General features: G+C 41.1%; 1 protein-coding gene across 1 annotated transcript; it reads right to left on the bottom strand.

Moving 5' to 3' along the window:
• Nucleotides 1-1,187: 1,187 nt before the first annotated feature.
• Nucleotides 1,188-12,430, bottom strand: ubxn11 (UBX domain protein 11; the record flags this gene model as incomplete). Its single annotated transcript, XM_080425756.1, has 13 exons — nucleotides 1,188-1,341; nucleotides 2,426-2,575; nucleotides 4,182-4,249; nucleotides 4,392-4,491; nucleotides 5,429-5,559; nucleotides 6,237-6,314; nucleotides 6,784-7,001; nucleotides 7,522-7,651; nucleotides 8,441-8,520; nucleotides 8,616-8,667; nucleotides 9,267-9,367; nucleotides 9,687-9,791; nucleotides 12,424-12,430. 13 exons carry the CDS (start codon nucleotides 12,428-12,430, stop codon nucleotides 1,188-1,190), a joined length of 1,374 nt encoding a protein of 457 aa, XP_080281882.1.
• Nucleotides 12,431-13,262: the final 832 nt, after the last annotated feature.

The raw sequence follows: 13,262 nt of genomic DNA, 5'->3' as shown, positions 1-13,262 counted from the left end.
TCTGTTGCTGCTGTACCCTTTGGTAAGCAGAAAGTGTCACTTTTCGAAAGTTTCAGAAAGTGGGAGAGACTGGCCTGTATGGCAGTCTAGTTGCACGCCAGTGGTGCCCACACCAAAACAGCAGATATACAAGCACATAACGCGTCATGCTGTGACGTGTTGTGGGCTTGTAGATCAGCTATTTTCAGTGCGCCTCACTGTGCGCAACATAGTAGGAACATGAGAAGTCGGCACACTGTGCCAAGGATCACTGGCACGAGCTGGAAAACGTGCTTGAGAATGCACAGTGCCATTGACTAGGTGTTCCTGTCAAAGTGGTTTCTCTGCTGTAAACTAAATCACTATCCAACTCACTGCTTTAATACATATGACCACAATGGAAAGTCCCCAGGAGTTTGTGTTATCCTTTTAGCTTTAATGTCTTGCTGTACCACGTGCTGTTTACATTTCTGACTAATAAAGTATTCAATCAAATAGTCACAGTGACAAGAAAATTACATGGACATCACTTGTTAAAGACTAAAGAGCAAATAATATATCGGAGAAAAATAATACAGAGAATATCCTCTGTTAGTTTATGCATTTGTAACTGAGAGCGTACAGTACAGCTGTTTTGGACCCATTACAGGTCTACACTAAAGAGTTTATCAACTGAAGATGTTGCCGTGTTTAAATTAGTCTAATTTGTCTAATTAGTCTAAAGGTAGTGTAAGTGATATTGTATGGCTAAAACGTGTTTTTCTTCGTTAAAATGTTAAAGCTCTATATTCTGATTGTAATCATTGCTATAGACAGTGTTTTTTCAGCAGCAGGGGTCTCCCTGTCTCTCCAGCTATTTAATAATCAGGTGGATCACCAGTTCATCCAATCAGGAGAGAGAACCCATTTATCCCCTTAAAATGTAGTGTTCCAGCTCTTTTTTTGCCAGCTCATTTTGTTGTTTCATCACTTCCAATTTTATGTTTATCCTGTATCCTATATGAATTCTCTAAAGAGACGGAGCAACCCTGTTACTGAACAGACACTATAGCTATGAATATACTGAATATAGAGCTATTTTAACAAACAAACAAAACAATCATTTGCACCTTAAGTCCATGTTCTGACCCCCCCCCCAGGCAGGCCAGAGATTATGTTTTCACCCCTGCCCGTCTGTCTGTCTGTCTGTTTGTTTGTTTGTTAGTTAGTTAGTTTGTCTGTGTGTGTGAACAGCTGATGTTGGTCCGTAGCAGCAGTGCAGCGTTAGGTGTGAGTCCACAGGACAGGAGTGTGTGAGAGTCGTCATCATAGCAGCTCTGTGGGAACACACTGATGATGTCATAGTCCATGACGCCTGTCCCCCTGTGGTACAGGAGAGATGAGAGAGAGAGAACGTACAGGTGAGTTCCATGGACATAACCACTTAACCCCCCTATACAGCAGTGGTTCTCAAACCTTTTCATGTCAAGGACTCTCAAAATGATATGTATTTGGCCGCGGACCCCCATTTCAAAATATTTTGTTTCAAGGACCCCCCCAGAAGCAAAGATTTGAGTTACAAATGTTCGCTTTAAAAATATATATATTCAAAGGTTTGCACAAATCTTCACGATTTTTCAAAAATAGCAGATCTGCAAACTCATAGTGCGGCACTATGAGCTTGTACATCTGCTATTTTTGAATAGCCAAAGTGGTTAAAATGATTGTGATTCTATATTAACACATTTTGCTGGAAACCCCCCAAGGACCCCACTTTGAGAACCAATGCTATACAGTAATACTTTTGTCGTATGATGAATCACATTGTGAGCTTGAAGATCAGCTATTTTTGCCATCTGGCTTAGTTTTGAAAAATGTTCACCTATGATAATGACTTACCCAAAATAGGAATGCCAGGTTGAAAGTGATTAAGCATTAAAAGGAGTTCTCAAGGATACGTGATTATGATTAGTATGGTGTTTCCTTTCATTATGGCTCAACTCAAATTCAACTTCATTGTCACATGACAGGTTTACAGTGGGTGAAATGTATTTTACTGCTGGACCAGTGGTTCTCATAGCGGGGTCCGGGGACCCCCAGGGGTCCTTGAAGGTGTTCCAGGGGGTAAAAAAAAAAGGAAAGAAAGCTATATTACTGATAGTTAAGAACCAAATGGACCCTTACAGGTCTATAACTCTAAGAGTTAATTAAAAAGGTTGGTGTGGACCGCTGGCGTAGCGGTCCAGGCACCTAGGCTCCAAAGTAGCCTGACAGCGCGTCGCGGGTTCCAGTCCCGATCCTGGCGGCCTTTGCTGAGTGTCACTCCCCATCTCTCTCCCCATTTCCTGTCCGACTACTATCCTATCAATAAAGGTATAAGACCCCCCCAACAAAAAAAACAAAAAACCCACATAAATTAAAAAGGGTTGAGAACCACTGTCCTGGACAATACAGCCAGTCGTCTCACCTGTGTTTGTCCAGATACTGGCGAAGGTGACCTATAGTTTCTGAGAAGCGCATTTTCAGTATGTAACTGCTCTCCCCGTCCTCTGACTTCACCCTCAGCGTGGTGACATCACGGGCTGACGGAGGCCGCTCACTGTCACACATCTCCAGCCTGTGTGAGAGAAGGTGACGGGGTCGCTTCTGCATTATGACCGTCTCATCAATGCAACGTCATTAAATACACTCATAATCATGACTTAACAATACAATGTCTATATCTCTGCAAGAATATTGAGCGACATAATGATAAGGAAGGCACTCGGGACCAGTGCCGGATTAATATGAGTTGAGGCCCGTGGGCTAGAGTAATTTTCGAGGCCCCCCTGGCGCGCATGCACGCGCAATTTTTTTTTGCGGTTCTGGGCGGATTGGGTTCGTTTTTTTCGCGGTTCTGGACGGATTGGGTTAGTTTTTTTTCCCAGTTTTTGGTTTCTTTATTTTGGTTTTAGGGTTAGGATTAGGAGTTAGGTTAGGGTTATGTTATTTAATTCATATTTTTGCCTGATTTTACCAATTTATTATCACAAAAAACTCGGGTTATTTTTCTTTTAATTATACTCATTCAATTCTGAACCGATTCTTAAAATTAAAAATTCTCTATTAGCTGTGAAGGGAAGGGTCTACTCTTCTTTTGTTTCGTATACATACATATATATACATATATACAATAACTAACAAAAATATCACTTGAATTGGATTGCAATACTTTACAATTTGATCGTAAAAAAATAATTTGATCATAAAAAAAATAAAAATAAATAAATAATAATAATATTTTTTTAGGCCCCCCCAGTTGGAGGCCCGTGGGCTGAAGCCCACCCTAGCCCAACGGTTAGTCCGGCCCTGCTCGGGACGGTTTAAGCCTTTTTATTAAAAGTGAACCGTACAAAAAGCCAGAATAACCTTTCAATGCCAGTACGTCAACAGAGTCATGTCAAACAGGAGGCCACACAGGACCAGAATGGAAACAAGCCCGTAAGGGCTTTTTGTGTTATCCTTTTAACAATCTTCGTAAACCGTACCTCTGTACAATCTGCAAACTGTTAATTAAGTATCCAATCAATCAGTCAAAGGCTATAGTGGGGATAATCTAAGGGGGAAATTGTTTGTTGAGATTTATACCCTGAAGAAGGCCGTGCTGGCCACTACGCGTGGGTTATCCCAGTTTTAACTACTTCTATTATGAACTAGCCACATCAATAAAGACTTTTTAACTTTTTTCACCAGTGCCTTGTTTTTTTTCCTTTGTTGCAAGTTTTCAGTCCCCCACCAAAGAGGACCTTCGCTACACTTTTTTGAACTTCCGAGCACCCAGACCCTTTATTTATTTTTCCAAAGGCTATAGTGGCTTTTAAAAGCAGATGAGTACCAGGGGCAGTCCATTCAATTAAAGCCAACGTCCTTGGTCTGTCAATAATGAGGTGCATGTGTAGTGCATTCGTCTGCATGTGGCAGTCAGTTTGCACAAAGAACATGATACATTAAGATGCAAAGCAGCAAGGCAAGTCAACAATACAATAATTCGACATCCTTATGCCATCAATATGAAGGCCAAACTGAGCCTGTAGATAAAAAAATATATGGTACAATCTTGATTCATTTTTGTTATTTATAGAAAATGTACCATTTATTTTAATATCTACAGGCACAGTTTGACCTTCATAGTGATGACATATGATGTAGAATTGCTGGACTTGATATTTAAAAGTCCTGTGTACCTCTCTTTCATGGCCTGCAGCACTGGAGTTTCTACCAGAATCACTGAATTGCGGATGTCAGACTGTCCCTGTATTGAAAACATTAAGTGGAAATCAGACTACGAAAGATGAGGCTGTATGACAAGCGGAAATGTGTAAACTAGATCATTGGGGCGAACAAGGCTGTAGGCAGCCTTGAGACTCCCTGACATCCATGTTCACTGGCCTCACCTGCAGAACGGCCTGAACCGAGTCCCGGATGTCAATCACTCTGCCAGCCTTCACCACCACTTTGGGCAACCTGTTCAGGAACTGATCCATAGTGGTCTTCCTGCCTGTGTGTACAGGCAAAAAGAAAACATTTATTGTTTTGTGTCACATTTGATATCACATTACCCAGCTTGTATCTGCCCTGGGTGAGAGGAGTGATAAAACGGACAAACCCTAGGGCTGATATCTGCTTATCCCTGGCCTAGGGCAACACTACAGTAGTAGAGCAGCTGATCAATCAGGGGGTAAAAAAACATGCCACCATGTGTTGAACTGTCACTGTCTGTGACATCATCCTCGCTGTGGAACTGTCCTCCTCGTTGACATCTATATATATAATATATATGAATACATAGATAATAATATTATTATTATCTATGAATTCATGATGATAACTCGGGCACCATCCGACCGTTTGACCTCAACCTTGGCGTGTGTGTTGCACATAACCCACGGTGCAGTGCAGTGCAGAGTCGCAATTTGGTCGGAACCAACAGTTTCTGAGAAACGGAAAACCACGTAAGTCTATATCTGTCTATATCTATATCCGCATATGTTTGCGGGGAGTGTAGGCACCGGCCTCCCTGATTGGCCAACCCGACCCATTGGCTTCACAAATTGGTGGAGCTTTGCGTCACGTTTGTGCTGCTGCGCCAATATAAGCATGTAAAATGTGTCCAAATATGGAATTAACTTCATATTTAGTCGGGCGGTCGCATGGTCGTGCGCACTGTACCCGCATTAAATAGATTAACATTAACTTACTAGACCAAGGGCACCGGTCTATACTCTATATTTATAAGTATTTTATTATGCAGGTAAGGAAGGAAGGGAGCCATTCCAAACAATATGTTACTAACTTGTTTACTGTAATAATGAAACAGACAAGAATGATGCAGTACATGGAATAGAACTAAGAAATCTGTCGACTACAGTATATACATAGAAGTACCACATTTACAATTTGGTGTAAAAGTAAAACGGACACGCTGGGGTACAGACCAGGTATTACAGAGGGGACAGTATTGTTGGATTCTTGGCCTGTTCCGCCATCAACAGACTGTCCTTTTCCAGGAAACTCGGCCCACGGTCTCCTGACAATAAATTCCTCCTCCCGTCTGTCATGTACCTGCAGAAAGGTACATGACAGACGGGACAACAATCAACAATCAACAATCAAACAAACCTCGATGGAAGTGGTTCCCAACCCTTTATCTTTGGAGCCCCCCCTTCTTACATCTGACCAAAGCTGAGACCCCCCCATGCACGCACGCACGCGCACACACACACACACACACACACACACACACACACACACACACACACACACACACACACACACACACACACACACACACACACACACACACACACACACACACACACACACACACACACACACACACGTACAATATATACCTCTGGTATGCTGAATGGCAAAAATAGCTCATATTTTTTCTGCTATTTAAAAAAAAACGTTTTGAATCTTCAATATTTGTGACTATTTTCGACACTATAATGGCATGGCCAAAACAGGGATTCCAGGTTGAAAGTGAACGTAAGCCAGTTATGCTTTTGTGCAGCAAGTTTAACATTTTGGGCTACCTCCAAACAGACATGACCTCATGCCTCCACCTGTGATCTTTAGCTCCCCTCCAAAGGGGGGCCCACAAACCCAGGTTGGGAAACACATGCCCTATGGAATGTCACATGTTCAGACAAAGCCACTTCGGCAAGGTGTCCGCGCTTGTGCCGTGCCGTCACTCTCGTCATGCCCACACAAACACACACAGCTGCAGTACGCACCTGGAAAGGCACTCCGTCTGGAAATCTCTGCTGGAGCTCCGATGGGAAATATCCGTCCATCAGGTCTTGCATGCACTGCTGCAAAGAGCGAGAACAACTGCATGTGAGCCAAGTTCATCAGATCTACAAGCTCACAATGTGACGCATTCTCTCTCTCTCTCTCTCCAGCGCTTTAATAAACAGAAAATACATCTTCAGGTGGGACTCCAATTTCACTCAATCAGGAGAGAGAACACAAAGATCATTTATCAACTTGTGTTCCAGTTCTAGTTTTGTCTGCTGATTTATTTGTTTCATTACTTCCAATTTTACTTGTTTATCCTGTTTCGGAGAGTTCTCTCTCCTGATCGGATGAAATTGGTATCCCGACTTGAAAATGTATTTTCTATTTAATACTAAAGAGCTGGAGAGACAGAGAAACCCCAGTTACTGAACAAACACTCTATATTTATTAGCAATGATTAATATGGAAATATAGAGATTGAACACTTATTCTAACACAAATGTTGTCCCTTAAGGCACCTATTAAGTGGTTAACAAAACCGACCTGGGTGCTGTGCTCCTGGTAAGAGCGGAAAGGTCCGTCAAACATCACGATGCCATTGCTGTAGAGCCTGAGCGGGACGGGGGTCTTTTGAGCCAGGTGTGCCCCCCTGGGCGTGGCCTGAACGAAGGACTCCCCCTCCCCGGCCAGGACGTTCAGCTCCTGGATGCTCCGCACCGCCAGGTCAAAGTTCATCTGGAAGCTCCTGATCACGGAGGAGGCTGCAAGAGCAGTGGTGCAAAGTAACCAAGTACATTTACTCAAGTACTGTACTGTACTAAAAATGTTGTACATTTTTCAATACTTTATACTTCTGCTCCACTACGTGTCAGGGGCAAATACCGTATTGTACTTTTTACTCCACTACAATTGTGACAGCTTTAGTTACTAGTTATACTTTGCAGATTTGGATTATTATTCCAAAACATACACAAACAAATTAAGCCCCATTTCTATTTTATACTTTGGCTATTAAAAAAATGGCAGATATACAAGCTCACAACACGTCCTGATGCAATGCGTTATACAGCTTATATACAGTAGTAGAACCAAATAGACCCTTACAGGTCTGTAACTCTGAGAAGGTACAAAATGGAACCAAATGGACCCGTTAAGGGTCCATTTGTACCCTCTCAGAGTATTGGGGGGGGGGGGGGTCCGTGGCCTAATGTGTACCAAACCGGGGGTCCTTGAAAAGAAAAAAGTTTGAGGACCACTGGCCTATAAGCGTAATGCCCCAACCTGGTTGCCACGTGTCTCTGTCTGAGGAGCTCCGTATCTGGATGGATTCATGGTCTTCTCCCTCCTCTTCACTGGTGGTCTTACAGTCTCCATCGCCCACCCAGATCATGCCATATTCACTCAGAAAACGCTGCCCAGGACAACGCATGGAAACACACATTAAACACAAATTGAATCAACATTGTATAGGGCATTGCAGTGGCGGATATTTTGTGGTGCCACAGATCGAAAGCTCATTCATTTTTCCCATAGAGATTTCCGAACATATTTATATTAATTATTTTAAGCCGGGAACAAAGCCATCCAGGCTCCTGGTGAATCATGGCCATAACACATTTGATTCTGTGTAAAATAATATTGGAATAGTTAATTATATTATATACTATATTTAATAAATACCCTTGGTTTTCGATCAGTGGCACCACAAAATGGCCACCACTGCTATGCCCTATTAGAGCAGTGGTTCTTAAACTTTTTCAAGGACCCCCCCTAATATGTATTTGGCCGTAGACCCCCAATAATACAAGATTTGTGTTGTTGAAAATTCATATTTTGTTTGTAGTTTCTGTGCTTGTTGTAGGGGGAAAAAATCTGATCTATAATTATTTTAACCCCTTAAAGCCTATATACTGTATACTTACTCGCAGATCTACAAGCTCACAGCGTGTCGTGTTGTGACCTGTTGTGAGCTTGTCAGGGGCGCCGATATTTATAAGCTCTAATGGGTGCGCAACCTGGCACACATGTGCGCAGCGCGCGTGCATGTGTGCAGGTTTTGGCCGGATAATTTACTTTTGACCAGCACCCAGTGGGTGCTCCTCATTTCACCTGGGTGCTTTAGCCCCGAGGCACCCACAGTATCTGCGCCCTTGGAGCTTGTAGATCTTAGATGCGCTAGGGTTCAAGTGGTTGAACTTACCTCCATTTCATGTACTTGGGTCTGCAGACGGCTGCATTCATTAACAAGGTCGTCTTTGTCAGTCAGGTCACTAGTTGTCTCTAAATGAACACATGTGAATCATTTAGCCTAAAGAAATTAATTATGTTTATATATTTACTTGTGGTGCATGGATAATTGCTGGGAGTTACTATACCTGTGTTTTTCAGAAGCGTCAGTTTTTCTTCCAGAACAGAAATCCTTTTGTCCTTGAGCCATTAAAACAGGATTGTAATATATTTATTATTTACAAGTATATATACTTTTAAGACAAAAAAAAGAAAGAAATGAAAAAAACATTACTGCATCAAAAGTAATCAGCAAACTATACTATAAAAATTGTCAAACATTGGCCAATTTGTCAAATAATATAAGACAGAGGCAAAAAAAAATAGCAGATCTACAAGCACACAACGCCGATGTGTTGTGTGTAGGCTAGATCACAATCACAATATTTATCTGTGGAACCGAGTCAAACTAAATGTAATGCCTCAACTCAAATATGATTATTTTGGGGTGTCCCCAGTTCCAGTTCAAATCTGATTATTTTGGGGGGTCCCCAGCTCAAATATGATAATTTTTTGGGGGGTCGCGGCCTGAAAAGGTTGAGAACCTCTGTGCTAGAGAATGAGGTTGAGTCTGAAGAAGTGAGTCTGAAGAAGTGAGTCTTCAGATTACGGCAGAATACTGGGAGTGAGTCTGCAGTTCTAACTGCAATGGTGAGTTTATTCCAGTTTGGGAGCCAGGAGGCCTCATATTGTTTGGACTAGTTTGACTTAGTGGAGGTGTGTTGGTGATGATGACTCACCTTGCGTTCTATCTGGTGAGCCTGGATCTTCAGGGTTCTCTCCAGACTGGCCAGACGCTGCATCATGGACGACATCAGCTCATAGTCACTCGGTGGAATACCTGGGTGACCGCAACAAACACACACTTAATACACACACACATACACACAAAAAGCACACACATGGACAAGAACATGTACCCGTGTGTGTGTGTGTGTGTGTGTGTGTGTGTGTGTGTGTGTGTGTGTGTGTGTGTGTGTGTGTGTGTGTGTGTGTGTGTGTGTGTGTGTGTGTGTGTGTGTGTGTGTGTGTGTGTGTAATGGTGCTGCAGAAGAAATAAATGACACCAGCATAGAAAATGAAAAAGGTCTACTGTACTGTATGTATATAAATTGGATTACAACACCCTCTTCACACGTTAGTTATAAATAACACCTTACCATTATTGAGTGTTTTGGAAGAGGCGTTTGACGCTGATGTGGAGACATTGTCACTAGACTGGGACACAGTGGTAGGGCGTCGTCCAGAAAGGATCTCCTCATATTCTGAAATATTATTAAAGCACCAACATTCACTAAACCAAAACACACAAACTGCTCATCAAAAGACATTTTCACAATCAAAGTCAAATGATAGAAAACAGGGGGGAAATTCTTCATTACAGTGCAGGCCTTTTTGGTTGGTACTGTATTAGGGGGTTCAATAGTTTATCGAAGTAATTGCTTGTTAAAAAATAATCGAAAATTTAATGAAATAATCGATTCATAATCTATCCTTATTTTGGGCATGTCATTATAGGCGAAATATTTCTAAACGTAAAAAAGAAATATAGCGATATATAGCGAAAACAACTGATCAACAAACTTACAACATGATTTGTTATGAGTTTGTAGATCTGCTATTTTCACTATTTTTGCAGGACAGTGTGACTAAGTAATAAAGCTTAAGTGGTTAATCGATTCATTGATATATAACAAAACAATCAAAACAGGCAGTGCTTCTAAATGAACTATTCCAATAATCGAAAAAGTAATCAATAGAATAATCAACAATAAAATTATGTTGCAGCGCTAATTGGTATAAAGATTCGACTTGTAATCTATAAGGTATAGTTATAAGACCTACTTCTGGTAAGATTGTCCTTGAACGGTACCCTTCCACTCTCTCTGTGGGGAAAAAAAACACAGAAGGACTTAGTCTAAATATATCATCTTCTTAGATCTTGAACATTTAAAGTGTAATGTTTTATATTTTTCCCACACACACAAGTAGCCTACCCTTGTTGCTGGTCCAGTGAACCTAGGAGTGGAACACGCCTGGTTTTCTTCAACATGGACAGAGGTGAACTCATTTCAACACCCTGACCTGTTCTGACCTGTCCTGACTGAGGGAGCACCGATGGAAGGTTCTTTGTCAAATATTTAGTTCCAAGTTCCTACTGTATTCTATAATACACAGCCATCCAGACCATGTGAAAGGGTTATCACTTGGTCTGCAGATACATAAACAATATGAATTCCTGGTTGAGTGGACTATATTCCTGTTCTGTCCAAACCCACATCATGATTGTTTGGAGTTTGTTGCCGTTGGTAACCTGTGAGATCTTTGGAAATGAAATGCTGACGGTGAAGTCCTTGTCTCTTCCACAAGGTGTCGCCTTATACCAGGGTATAACCAGCTTCATTTATACCAGCTAGTAGCTACCCTTGCCTATACATGTGTACCAATAATAATATAAGCACAGCACATTTTTGTGGTTCTACGTTGCAATGTGACATAGCTCTGTTTACACATTTCTTTATTCACTGTAATTGTACATACTAGGCTAGTAGTAGGCTACGCTTCTTCATTTTGATTGCACACAAATAAAGTGTAGCATTGGGAGTTATTTTATGTATTTGTGATGTATCTTGGATGACTATTTTGTTGTTTGTTTTAGTATTGGTATGTTAAGCTTAGACTGTGTAATTTTAACGCTGTATCTTGGCCAGTTCACACTTGAAAAAGAGACTGTGTCTCAACGTGTTTTTACTGGTTAAATAAAGGTTAAATAAAAAATAAATAAAAAAATACACTCTTATATTGTACTTTGAAACTCTGTTATAATGTACTTTTGACCTCAGTACTATTTTGGCAAATACACTCTTATATTGTACTTTTGACCTCGTTGTTGTGTCGTGTTTGGGGGTTTAAAGAACAGTGGGTTGAATATCACTTACATGGATTAAAGCAAAATAAAATCTCACGACTGAAAGAATGTGTATGGCCAAGTCTTATGTGATCAGTGAAACAGTGTGAAAGGAGCCCTCCCCACACTAAAAAATAAAAGCAAAATAAAATCTCACGACCAGGGCAGGAAATTCAGGGAGGCCACGAAGGCCGTCGTTGCCCCTCAGTTTGGCCTTGTTCCCCTCAAAAAATTGTATGCACTGAGGTCACAGTGGCCTTAATGCCCCAGCTGACTGTACCACTTTCTCCTGTCTTTTTCTTGCCAATATGTAGACACCAGTGTCTCTTTCTTGTCAATATGTAGACACCAGTGTCTCTTTCTTGTCAATATGTAGACACCAGTGTCTCTTTCTTATCATGTAGAGTAGATAGTAGACACCAGTGTCTTTTGTTTGATTCTGAATTATAAGCTCCCCTGAATCTTTAAACCAATCCAGTGACTTTGATTGGTGCAGGGCTGAGCATGGATCAGATTGTAAATACCATAATTTATTTATTTCACTGCAGATAGTCTACATATTACATTTAAAAGTATGGCATTTGGCCTTTGTGCCCTCAAAATAATGGATGTCGTATATTATCAGTGATAAGGTCGCAGGCCTGCCTTGGAAGAGAGTCTTGAGTCAGAGTTGAAGATACTTTGTAAGTCTTTATTTGCAAGACAGCGATTACAGCAAGGTGTCTGTCCTTGGTTCGAATGACACAGAGCACATAAAATCACATCAATCAATACAATTTATACCTTTCAGTCAAGAGATCATCCCTAACTTTCCAACTCCTCCCCTAGTTCTCATTTGACCAGTCACATTCAACCAAGCTGGAGGCTGGACAACCCAAAACTCAGCACTCCCAGTCAGTGGTTGAACCAATTTGCATTTACAGAGAATTACATTAACAGGGACAAACATTAAACCATATTTCCACATGAAACTTTGTAAACCATCTTACTCAACATGTTGTTAGCTTTTGAATGAATCCAAGAACCTGTATACGTTAGTGATTGTAGACTTTGGTTCGATGAACTTCATTGAAGACATTAAATTGTCGCTTTGTGTGTGAGCAGTAGTCAGACTGGCAACTTCTCAAGAAAGGAACTAGGATAATTGATATGATAATGAACTCAGAAAGAACAATGATCTGGCCAAAAGGGTTCTTTCAACCCCCTATTTTTACTGTTCTACTGTAAACACTCAACTTTGAATAACAGGTGAAGAAGGCCCAGGGTGCCCTTCCAAACAATGGATCAAAAGGTTTCTAAGGTGGCAAAGAATGAAAGGCCAACAGATCCACAGAAACATATGGGAGAATAGCATTTGAATGTCTTCGCAAAACAAACTTGGTAACTTTATACTAAAATCAGTGATCCAAAACACAATACTTAATAGGGGAGATATGGTTCAAATATTCCACATGGACAACACCAAAGGCCAAGTGGCCTTGCCCCTAAAATGACGAAATTCCAGGCCTGCTCACGACTGAAAGAATGTGTATGGCCAAGTCTTATGTGATTTGTGAAACAGTGTGAAAGGAGCCCTCCCCCACTAGCGCCGTTTCCTAAACAATTAACACAATATGTAAAATGAATCTTGATTATGCTTTAGTAATATTCCTGCTGTTCTATATATTGCCAACCAGGTGAAGAAATCACAGATTGAGGCTTTAACCTTTGCCTTTATTGATTGATTGATTGATTGATGTAGTTTATTTAGAAAGACATGAGAATAGTACATGACAGTACATAACAGTACATGGAAGTACAAATTCACAATACAAGGTCTACTAAACTG

This window comes from Gymnoscopelus braueri (assembly GCF_963280865.1).
Source record: "Gymnoscopelus braueri genome assembly, chromosome: 4".
NCBI classification, from domain to species: Eukaryota; Metazoa; Chordata; class Actinopteri; order Myctophiformes; family Myctophidae; genus Gymnoscopelus; species Gymnoscopelus braueri.
This window is presented reverse-complemented; position numbering and strand designations above follow the sequence as displayed.